The sequence below is a fragment of the Parus major genome, chromosome 7 (assembly GCF_001522545.3).
Source record: "Parus major isolate Abel chromosome 7, Parus_major1.1, whole genome shotgun sequence".
Lineage (NCBI taxonomy): Eukaryota > Metazoa > Chordata > Aves > Passeriformes > Paridae > Parus > Parus major.
Window position 1 is genome coordinate 1,949,073 of NC_031776.1, and position 11,725 is coordinate 1,960,797.

The window sequence follows — 11,725 nt, forward strand, 5'->3', positions numbered from 1 at the left end:
AATATCCCAGATAGCTTCTTGTTTATTGGAGTTTAAACCAACGCCCCTATGGAAATGCAATAGATTATAAAGCTTGTTTGGGGAAAAAGCAGCGATAATTTCCCATCAGCCGCTCACAGTTTCCTTTAATGGGCTCAGCTCCTAAAAACGAGGCGTTTTCCCTTTGATGTCATGGAAGGAAATAATGTGTTTGGATCCAGCTTTTGCTCAGATCAGCCCAGCTAGTGCCAATCAGGCTGTTGAGGGAATGGGAAGGGTGTGGAGAGGTTCAGCTTGACCCTTTAGAACCATTTTCTTTAACTTTCACATTAAATTAGTGTCCTATTGTTCCATATCTCCCCGTTGCATCTTAATTTCCCCATCACCAGTCTTTTGTTCCCCTATACAAAGCTTTGGAAGCAGATGAGAAAGGGAAACCACTTGCAATCATCTTTCCAGAGGGTACCTCCAGATCACAGGCAGCAGCACATGGAAATGACTGGGAAAATGAAGCCCTGTCACGAAATCTCTGCTAATTTTTCTTGGAAATGCCTTGGTATTGCTTTGAAAACTACTTGGGACTGTCCAGGATGGCAGAACTGGGATCCATTTCCCTCCCTGCTTTAAAATTCATGCAAGGCACAAACGAGTTGCTGAGATTTTCCTGCCATCATCACCAGGAGCTGAATAAAAATCACATTAAATTTACTTTACACTTCTACAGCAGCTGGCGGCCACGTCTTTAAGTGCTTTTCGAGCCTGTGGGCCAAAGAAAAATCAGGATGCTGTCAAGTCAAGGAGCCTTCCCGTTAATTTAACGTGGTTGGCTTTGCCAGTGGGATAGATTTTCCAACGTGCTCAGCTGTTTTATGAGTCTGGCCTCTTCTTTTGGTGTCTGAATTGAGGAGAAACTCCTGAGTGAAATAAATGACCCTGTGGTTTTCTGGGATGCTGGCTCAGGCAGTGTCCATCACTGTCCAGAGGTCCTGGATGATGCCACCATACTGAGGCCAGGCTCCAGTCAATCCCAGGAATATCTTCCAAACCTGGATTTACAACCCCGAAAAATACCACAAAATTGCTGTATTTTATCTTGGTGACTTGAAAAGAAGTGTATTCCCTTCTGGCATGTTTCCTGCCTGAAAATGTTACCACAGCCTTAAACAGCTTTGGGAAAGGGGGGGAAAGAGAGAGGGGAGTATGCAGCATATGCTCGCAGAAGGGTAGGTTCTGGCTGATTCCATGCCAAGGAATTGCTTCCAGAGAGGGGCTGGTGGATTTGGAAGTCTTGGCTCAGCCCAGCGGGAAGCAACACTCCTCTGTTGTTCCAAAAGAAAAAATGGAAACCAAAGCGAAATATTTTTTAAAAAGCCGAATTTCCCCCAAATAGAAAGAGTCTCTCGGTGGAAAGGACAGCGGGATGTTTGGATGTCCAGTTTCCTTGGATTTTTAGGCAGTTTCTCTTGCAGCTAGTGCCCTCTTGAGGACACCTCTCCTCTATTCCATTTTTTACTGGGTTGTTTTCCCCCGCTAAACGAAATGATCTCCGGGCAGGGAGCAGGAGCAGGGGCTGCCATTCTGCCCAGGCCCAACACAGCCAGCGGTGCCAGGGACTGGCTCATGCCTTCCCACCTGGACCCACCAGGATGGAGGATGGCACCGGGATGTGGGATTGCAGCGCCTGACATCCCCCCCAGGACGACGAATCCTTCCCAAATCAGCGCGTTCCCGGCGGCAACCCGGGATGCTCTGACCCCAGCCCTGAGGGAAGGTCCCCCACCGGCATCATCACAAGCTGCCGCCCGCTTTGCTCCCCTCCTCGCCTCCCGAAAACACGAGATAATTGGGAATGGGAGCAAAAGGTGAGGACAGTGCTCCTCTCAGATGTCCGAATGTCAAAGAGACGCTGGCACAGAGCTGGAGGCAACAAAGGGCCGTCGGGATCGATGCGGCTGGCGGGGACGGGAGGTTGTTTCCCAGGAAAAGTGATGCCCGAGCGGGCGGAGCAGCAGTGCCATCGCCTGGAGCCCTCCACCAAGATGCTGTGCCTCGGGCGAATCCCAAAGCCAGCACAAACACACGCTAGTTTTGTTTTTTCGACAGCCAAAACCTCTCCCGGAGCACGGGGACTCCATGGCAAAGGGATCAGGATTTACGCCATTCTCCCTTTTTTGGTTTTTTTTCACCCCAAAAGTGTGGAGAACGCATGAATTTTGCACTGAGGTGGTGCAGCCCTTGAGCACGGCTTGGGAAAGCTCCCTGCATAAAGAATAAATGGTTTGGGGAATGATTTTTAGGGCAGTTCTGGGGATGGAAGATGGTGGGAAGCACTGGGGTCAGGCTTTGTTCAAGGAATAGGGAGCAGAGGATGATGGCAAAAAGTGAATCTGTTGTACCAGAAAGCAAAATTTTGCAGAAATTTAGAACCACCCATCGGGGTGATTTTACCATAAAAATATGAACTTACATCTGTGACCCCAATAATTACATAGATTTGGAGACAATCTTGCTATTTTCCATCACCTCCTATGCTTTAAACTGGGCTGCAAACATGTTTAACCCCACTCCAAGCCATTAATAGCGCTCCTGAGCCTAATTCTGGGAAAAGATGGGCAGGGCTGGGGCTCCTGGTGCTGGATGGGACCTCACTGGGGATGGAGAGTCATGGAAAAGCCACGGCCAAAGGGTGGTTCCACCTCTAAAACAGCACCTGTGCAGTTAAATGTCGTTTTAGCTTATTGTGGGCTCTTTTATAGGACAAAAGCACAGATACAGATGCTTCGCTGTATATATACCGAATATTTGTTTGGTATATATCGGAGCGGTGTCAGGGAAGGTCTCAGCTGGATTTTGGGAAAAGGGTGAGCTCTGAACAGGCTCCCCCGGGAAATGGTCACATTCCCGAGCCTGCCAGAGCTCAAGGAATGTGTGGACAACGCTCCTGAGCACAGGGTGGGATTGTTGGGGTGCCTGTGCAGGACTGTGGGGTTGGACTTGATGATCCTTGTGGGTTAACTCAGGATATTCCATAATCCTATGACCTGTCTCCAGCAGCGCTGATGTCTCTGTAAGCAGGGGATTTCATAGAGAACAAAGATAAAGAAACCCAGCTAAACTGGGTAAAACTACTTTTAAAACCCACCAGAAACAGGCACAGAGCTGGAAAAGCGTTTCCTATCCCTTGAGAATATCCCTTATGTATATGGAATGTGCAATAAGGGATGGAGGGCGCCCGTCTCACGCATCCCATAAAATGTGACAAATACGGAGAGAAAACTGAACGAGGACATACATAGGACTCCGTATCGCACGCCAAGAACACTCAGTTGCTTTTGTGACGCGGAAACTTTGCTTATTGCACTGAAAATAAAGGGATTCAAAAGGGCTTTAATCATCGCCACCCTCAGGAAGCGCGCGCCGCCCTCAGCCCCTCACGAGCATTGGCCACGCCCCCAAACATGACCACGCCCCCTGCGTGACCACGCCCCCTCAGTCCTCCAGGAGCACAGAGAGGCGGGCGGAAGGTGCGGGAGGGGAAGGACCGGCGGCGGAAGTGACGTCAAGCACGGGCGCCTGATGTGGGCGGGCGGCGCCGTGAGGGGAAGATGCCGGTGGCGGTGATGGCCGAGAGCTCCGTGAGCTTCAGGCGGCTCCTGGAGCAGTGCGAGACGCAGGAGCTGGAGGTGCCGCCGGGCGGGGAGGGGGCGGTGTGCGTGTGTGAGGTGCGGAGGGTGCGTGGGCGTGAGTGTGAGCGGGGGAGGGCTCAGTGTTTGAACTTGCCCCTTGGACTCCCCAGAGAGCCCTTCAGAAACTCGCAGCCTGCAGATAAATGGGTATTCCGAATAAATATATAATTATTCGTGTCCTTTCAGAGGGAGTACGAGGGGGGTAGTTTGTGTGATTGTGTCCTTCTCGTGGTTGAGAAAAGAAAAATATTGATCGGGGGAGTGGAAGCAGAGCCTTGAGCCAGGCTGGGGGAATTACCCTTATATCGAGTTTTATTATGGCAGCTTTCACTGGAAGCTTCCTCCGTGCTGTTTTACGTTCTGCTGTCCCTTGAGAAAAGGCCTGAAGCCTTATTGGAAATCTTTGTAGCTTTCAAGTTATTGCAGGCTTTCAAAATTTTGCGGTTTTTTTCTTTATCACTCGTTTTTATCCCTTGTTTCCACCTCGTGAGCTCTGCTGAAGTGTGGCAGTAGCTGAAGCTTTATGGGAGGGGCAGAGAAGATATGCTGTGGTGGAGTGGTGTGAGCTGAAGTTCAGCTGAAGGTAAACGAAGTCAGGGTGATTTAATTTCACTTTTAACATCTGCCACACCCCCCAAAAATTGCACAGATCTATTATGTGATGTCAAAAAAAAAAAAAAATAAAGGTAAAAAGGAGTTGTCTTGGAGTGTTCAGTTTACATGAAACTTGGCTTCCTGCTGCGTTTTGTATCACCCTCCTCTCTAAAATTTGTAACCAGAGAATCTGTGTTTGTTTTCAGGCCCCTGGAGGAATTGCCACACCCCTGGTTTATGGCCAGCTGCTGGCTCTGTACCTGCTGCACAATGACATGTGAGTGGCTTGTCCCAGCCTGTGACGCTGGGTTTGTCACCAGCACGTTGGGAATGGGCTGTGTGGTGAATAAAAATGCTGTGTTTACAAAGAGATTGCATTAAATATTCCTGGGAGTAAGTCTTTTTCACCCCTTGATCTGAGAGGAAAACCATTCTCCTTTCCTTGCTCTTCCCCACCCTTTTGAACTGTGGGGGAAATTTGGGAATAAAGTTCATTAAGTGGTGAAACTGGCTCCTTTGGGAAGTGTTAAACGTTTCAGTGTTTTGTTTTGTAGCTGTTTAGGGCTGCATTTATTTTGGGTTGGATTGAAGGAAGTTGCTTGTGTTTAAATCCAGGATAACTCTGGACCATCCATGTTAAAAATAAGGGATACTGTTGGCTTGAGGGAGCTCAATCTGCAGGAAGCAGAGATCCTGGGAATTTGGTCTGGGGGTTTATTCCATGTCTCTGTGTGTACTTGATGCACTGAACCTGGGGTTTTAGGGAGAAATTACTTTCCCAAACTGGTGTTAAATGAGGCAGTTAATGAACTGTTTGTTGTGTTGTGGCAGCCCAGTGTTGTCTGCTGGAGGGCAGCTCTGTTTTCCCACTTCAGTATCCAACATTTCTTCCTAGAAGGAATATTTTAAGGCACTGAGAGTGTTCATTACATCTGGACAAATCTTGTGGTGTCTCATTTGGTGACTAAAAAGTACTTAAATTTCTTTTTTTTTTTAAGGAATAATGCACGTTATCTCTGGAAAAGAATCCCTCCTGCCATCAAATCTGTAAGTACTGCGCCAAATTGAACTCAGAAACCTGCTCCTTTTGTTGCACAGCAATGTTCTCTGAAAATCTGGGGATGGAAATGGGTTTTATGGTCAGTGTAGAGGATTTTCTTCTGGATTAACACTTGTGGGTATTTCTTTGGTCACAACAGGCAAATGCTGAGCTTGGTGCAGTTTGGTCAGTGGGACAAAGAATCTGGCAGAGGGACTTCCCAGGAATCTACACAGCAATCAGTGCACATCAGTGGTCTGAGACTATCCAACCAATCATGGAAGCACTCAGAGGTACAAGCTGAGCTTGTCTGGGGAGCAGGGGATTGCCTGGAATTAAATTTATGTCTGTTCCAACAAATTGTCAATTGTGAAAAATCAGAAGTGGTCAGGAAAACTGTTGCCAAGTTTTTGTAGGTTTTACTAAAAGGTTTTTAGGTATCAGGTATAAACAGAAAGCTCATTAGAAAAGCTTGTAGGAACAAATGAATTTGTTTTAGTAGGATTTTGTTTCTGGGTATTCTTTGACACTGGAATTTCATAAACCATGTGCTTTGTTCTGTAAGAGCAAAACAGACCATTAATTACCCAGTTTTATCAGACTTCTAACCAGTGATTCAGGGAACTTGGCTTGGCATTTCAGAACCCTGTAGGACTTAGAAGAAGGTTTTTTCTGTGAAATGTTTTCTACCCTGTGTAATGGTACCATGCAAATTGTTGCTCCTAGAGGGAGGGCAGTGCAGACTGCCAAAAAGAGGTGCAGTAACAAATTTTCTGTAGCTTGAGAAACAGCTGCTTTTTAGCTGCCATTAATTATTAACTAATTGCTGCCATATTGCAAACAGAGAATGCCAGCAGATGCAGAGTTTCCTAAAGTGTTCTCTGGTGGTAGAGCCCAGGATGCTGCAGGCTGCATTTGAAGGTTCAGTGTGGGCTCTGAGGGGATTTGTCCTGGCAGAGAACACATTGTTGTCTCTTGCTGCTGTGAACTGTGGGGAGGGAGGGGGAACTCCTGAAGCCCTCATTTGAGGGCTGGTAGTGATTTTTCCAAAGGTGATAGAATTGAGGGAATGCTCTCGGATTTCCCAGCTCTGGAGTTGAGTCTCCTGTGTTCCTCTCTCCCTAGATGCAACCAGGAGACGAGCCTTTGGACTGGTTTCCCAGGCTTACACATCAATAGTTGCAGATGATTTTGCAGCCTTTGTTGGCCTTCCTGTAGAAGAAGCTGTGAAAGGTACTTGGCATTATTCCCAGTAATTTTTATACTGATGATGAGCTTAGAGAGCTCTGAGTGATGATTAATAAAAATGTATTTACAAATTCTGAGGCTGTTAAGTGATGGGGAAGTGATTGGAGAAAAAAAATAAAATCTTGGTTCTGGATAATGGTTTGCTTTTCGAAAAAAATATTTGCTGTTAATTATCATTTTTTATTCTCCCCTTCTGTTCCTTACAAATGCCCAAATGCTTTTCCAGGTGTGCTAGAACAGGGCTGGCAAGCAGACTTCGCAACTCGCATGGTGATGCCTAAAAAGCCAGGTAGGTGGAGCTGTTACTTCATGAAACATTCAACGTTTTCTAGGAATTAAGTGCTAAGTTGTTAATTACAGCTTTGCACGGGATTCTGTTAGATACTTTTTGGACACTCATGTTGCTCATAAACACGGGGCATGTATAAAATGTGAGGAAGTACAAAGTGGTGGGTGTGGTTTGAATTTAAAAGTAGTTTGGATTAAGCTACATCCTCCACATGAACTTGTTTAAACAAAAGCAGACAGGATGTGCTGTGATTGCTCCCTCTCCTCCTCTGCTGCTGGCTCTGTGGAACATAAACTGGATGACCTCAAATGGCATGTCTTAACCTAGTAAAGATAAGTGAAAAATAGGCCATCTTGAACTTGTTGAGAAATATTTTTTTATATTTTTTTTCCTTCAGGGGAATTAGAACTTCTTTAGGCAGGGATTTAGTGAATCTGTGAATCTTGGTGTTCTGAGGAGCTTCAGTTGTTGGTATAATTCTCTTTGCTTTTAAAATTTAAATCTTCTTTTCTTCACTTTCATGGTGTTGATAACCTGTTCCTGCAAAGCTTGGTCTGCAGAAATTTTATCTCTTTTTCTTTCCTTTCCTTTTTTCTAAGCTGTATCTGGCTGAGGCAAAAAGCTCTAAAAGCAGGATGAAACAACAGCTCTGTGCAGCTGTGGCAGAAGGAGCCAAATTACAGCACATCCAAAAGGGCAAGGCCTGCTGGGCTAAGAAATTACACCATTTATATGGGCAGAGTTTTTGGGTGTTCAGAGCCCATAATAAACAGGTTACAGGTGCTGAAGTTTTCCCCTAAGGGGCACAAAGCCAAACAGAGCCCTGAGATTTTATATATGATCAGGTGAGGCTTTTATGAACTGGTTGCAAAATATGCAGAGCTTAAAAAAACCTGGGAATTACTTATATGTGTTTTTGTTTTTGTTTTTTTTTCTAAAAGTGAGTGCAAGAGCTACTATTCAGGGAAAAGAAAGAGGCACTTTTTTAAAGCAGTTAAGCCTTGGGTACTCTGCTTTTTAGTTATAAAATAAAGTGTGTTGAATAAACATGTTTAATTTTTATTAGCTTTTGATCCATGTTTTGTTGCCTAGAACTGTTTAAAACTGTTCCACTGGGCTAATTTTATGTTTTTCTCCAGGTGTGCTGGAAGCTTCATTTAACAGATTTATTCCTTCATCAGGTATTTTTGTTTGTATATAATGGATTTAGCTAAACTTGCATAAACAGTGTCACCAGCACCACTGAATGGGAGTTGAGTCCTAGAGAAGTGAAAGTTCTCACTGGCCTCTCCAAAATAAAAAACAAATGTAAATGTGCTCCTCCCTCTGCCTTCTCACTCCCTCGTGTTTTAAGCAGTGGCTGAGATTGCTGAGGTTCCCACTTTGTGTTCTGTTGGTCTGATCACCCACTAGATCTGTTTGTTTGGAGTCTTCAGAATGGCAGCTTGCAAGGAAAGGAGCAACCAGTGAGCTTCAGGAGCTTTTTCCTCAGAATACTGTAAGCTCTCATTGCTCAGACTCCAGTGTGTGTAAAGAAATTCGGGAGGCTGCTGACAAGTGGAACTTGTTGCAGCAGTTTTTGTGTTTAGTAACTCTTGGACTACTGGATGGTGCAGATTACAGGGATTATGTCAGATAGAGCTGTGTAGGGAGGAGATAGAATTAAGATCTGCCCCCAGAAGGCTGTTGAAAGTTAGATGCCTTTAATTTTCATCCCTTAATGTTGTGATGGATGGTGCTGCTGATGGATTTGCTTTCTGAATTTCATTAATGATCCATTTGTTTTATCTTTACAGAACCTGCTCCAGTCCCACCAATTCCCAATGAACAGCAGTTGGCAAGATTGACTGACTATGTGGCTTTCCTGGAGAACTGATCACCCTGCTCCTGTGTTCAGAATCCTGTGGGTCGACAGTTTTAGACCTAAGATTAATTTTGTTCCCTATCTGTTAAATGTTGCAGCGTCCCCCACTCAAAAGTGTGAAGTATCCAGTTTTTGTCAGCCCCACTCCTGTTTTGCCAAAGCCCAGCTAGCAGCGAAACAATCCTTTAACACCTGCAATATTTATTCAGTAGATTCACAGCAGTATTACATAGTACATTTTTATTATTTTTTTTTAATTGACTCAAAGCAGAACCTTTTTCAGGTGTGTTAGAAATGGAGAAGAAACAATTCTCTGGTGAGTACTGCAGTGCTTATCACAGATCTATTGCATGTTGAACTAGAGTACAGAGAGTGGAAGACTGCCCAGCCTGTATGTACAGAGAAAAAATACTTTGAAAGTGAAAGAAAACAATTTTGCAGTAACTCTCTCACAAATATTTTTGTGGCATATTTATAATTGATTTTTTTTCCCCCTGTTCTTTCTGGACTGTTAAATCTTCTTTTTCTGATGTGAGAAATTTTACATCAGGCATACTTTTACAGCAGAATAATTGTTTAACAAAGACAAATCTATGCTTTGAGGAAGTATTTTGACTTCTGGAAGGTTTTATTTGAGTGACATAGGACACCAGATGTTTTCCTGGGTAACCCTACACCTTGAGACCTGTCACCATTGCTCCATTTCAGTACAGTGGGCCAGGATCTGCAAGAAATAACAATTCTTACCTGTCTTTAAGCTTTCTGGGTTACTTTTGCAATGATTGGAGAGGAATTTCAAAGTTAGAGTAGGAGCAGAGCCCAGCTGGGAGGGGGGTGATGCATTGTGCTGCAGTGTCAGTTTGAAGAATAATTCTGTCAGAGCAGCACTCTTAATCTTTGAGCTGAGAGTGGATTTTGCAAGCAAACATGAATTCTCTTGCCATTTGTGTTTTGTTGGTGAAAAGGCTGTGGAGAAAGAGTGGTGCTTTAAAGGGCAGTGCATGGCTCCATTTTCTTCTCCCCCTATTTCTGAAATCCTATCCAGAGGTTCCATGGAAGCTGGCAAGTGTGCTTTTGTGTCGTGATTGTTCTTCCAGTGTGCACTGCCTACTGTACATTCTGTTGGTGAGGGGGTGTTAGCAGGGAGGAATTACAAACTGTGCTTTGCTGCCTTGAGAGCTCCCTTGATATGTAAACACTTTCTCAAAATGATTATTTATTTGAAACCCACCTAAGACTTGGATTGATCAATTTATCTTCAGTGATATTAAAGAACATGTTTACACTGACCTTGTGCACTTTTTAAATTTTCTGCAAAATAAAGGTCTGGTTTGGTGAGTCTTTTTAATGAATTCTTGCTGGCCTAATTTGGATAGGGCTGGTTAAGCATTACTGCAATATTTTATGCCTCAACAGCTTTGTATGCAGCAATTGTATGGTGTTGTGTTAAAAAAAAATCACTGGTATCCCTCAGGTGTCTTGAAATATTCCTTGGTGTAAAGTGTTTGAACAGCTGAGTGAAAATTTCCCTTCTGAATTTGTATTGTGCATGTCTGCACTTGTTGGTAGCAGACAGCTCTGCTTGGAAAAATTAAACTTAGAGATAATTAAAGGATTATTATGTACTCAATGAATGTTAATAGGAGAGGAGCAATGTGGACACTGGCAGTCTGTGTCTCAGATCTAGTATCAAATCTATGTCAGCTACAGTAAGTTTGACCCTGTCCTGTTCTAACAAGTTGATAACTTCTGTGGTTTCTGGTTTGCTGTAAAATTTAAGCTGTCTTTTAGCTTTGGGTGAGGCATTAACTCCTAACTTGCCGTGAGTACTGTGTTCCCAGCCACGCCTTTTGCCTTGTGCTACTTTGAAATCCAAGCTGTTTCACACGGATTTCATCCTTGTTACCCTTATCTTTGTTTTTGGTTCACAAATACCTGTCTTCAGATGAGCAGCTTTGTGTTTCCCTATCCAGAGCCCTGCCTTGGGAAATATTGTGTGAAATACTCCTAAAGTGACATCTTCAGGTATTTGAATCCTTTCCTGGCCTGCACTAACCCCGTGCTTTCAGCTCAACAAAGAGGAAGTATTCTTGTGCTTGTATTTACTGTCTTAATTGAAGCAACTGGTGTGGGTTTTGGAGTTCTTCCAAGCACAGTGCTGAGTGGAAGGACTTTTGAGTTTAGAAACCATTAGGAATTCAGTTGGGAACAGAGGTTCATGAAGGATTTGGAGAAAAAGGAACTCAGTTTTTCATTTCATCTGCATCCCACATGTAACGGAACATTGTTTCTTGGCATATTATTGTATTCTCCTACATGGGTCAGCAACGCTCATCTACCCACAGTTCCCCAGTCACTGTAGGGAAAGCTGCTTGAGCTCCACCATAACCATAAGGTGGTTAAAACAGGAGAAACGGGGTGAGGAAGCAGAAGAGCTGAGTATCCCTCTCTGCTGGAGATCCATGCAGAAACCTGTGGGCTTTAATGGCAAATCCTGACAGACTTTCCAGTATCTCATCGGAGCCGCCAGTAAATGCAGTGAAGAAAATGAAAGCAAAATGTGCACGTACAAAAAAAGTCTCAGCAGGCATTGCAGGAGAGCGTTTTGGATGTTGCTTTGAGTCTGTGTTTCAGCCTGGGGTATGTGTAAGAAAATCTGTGTAAGACAGTAGGGGACATCTGGAAGAAGTTCTTGGGTGAGCTGTTGGTTCTCCCTGTGTTCTGCCCTGCAGGAGCTGGCTGGACCATTGCCCAGACAGTGTGTTGGTGTGTTCTTCTCCTAGGAAGGACTGTCTGGGCTGGCTGGCTCAGCAAAATGCCAAACAAACCCCAAAAAAACCCAAAAGCTGAGCTTTCCTGTGTAGTGTCAAACAGTTTTCTGTAATTGACTCTCAACAGACTATGTGAATACAAATGAGTTGCTGTTTTGAGACAGGAAGCAGATTTCCAAATATTTTTTGTTCTCAGGTCATGCCAGTTGACTTGGGAAGTTTGTAACTTCATCTTCAAATACTTGTGTTGAGCAA

The 11,725-nt window shown here is 44.3% G+C and overlaps 1 protein-coding gene across 3 annotated transcripts; it reads left to right on the forward strand.

The window, feature by feature from the left end:
- Positions 1 to 3,532: 3,532 nt before the first annotated feature.
- Positions 3,533 to 9,988, forward strand: COPS8 (COP9 signalosome subunit 8). 3 transcript variants are annotated; one of them, XM_015635505.3, is made up of 8 exons: positions 3,533 to 3,662; positions 4,466 to 4,536; positions 5,258 to 5,306; positions 5,459 to 5,591; positions 6,424 to 6,531; positions 6,773 to 6,835; positions 7,975 to 8,016; positions 8,632 to 9,988. In XM_015635505.3, exons 1-8 carry the CDS (start codon positions 3,585 to 3,587, stop codon positions 8,709 to 8,711), a joined length of 624 nt encoding a protein of 207 aa, XP_015490991.1. In that variant the 5' UTR covers positions 3,533 to 3,584; the 3' UTR covers positions 8,712 to 9,988. The 3 variants fall into 3 exon arrangements, with proteins under 3 accessions (XP_015490991.1, XP_033372006.1, XP_033372007.1); XM_033516116.1 differs by lacking the exon at positions 3,533 to 3,662 and adding an exon at positions 3,829 to 4,248; XM_033516115.1 differs by lacking the exon at positions 7,975 to 8,016.
- The last annotated feature ends 1,737 nt before the right edge of the window (positions 9,989 to 11,725 follow it).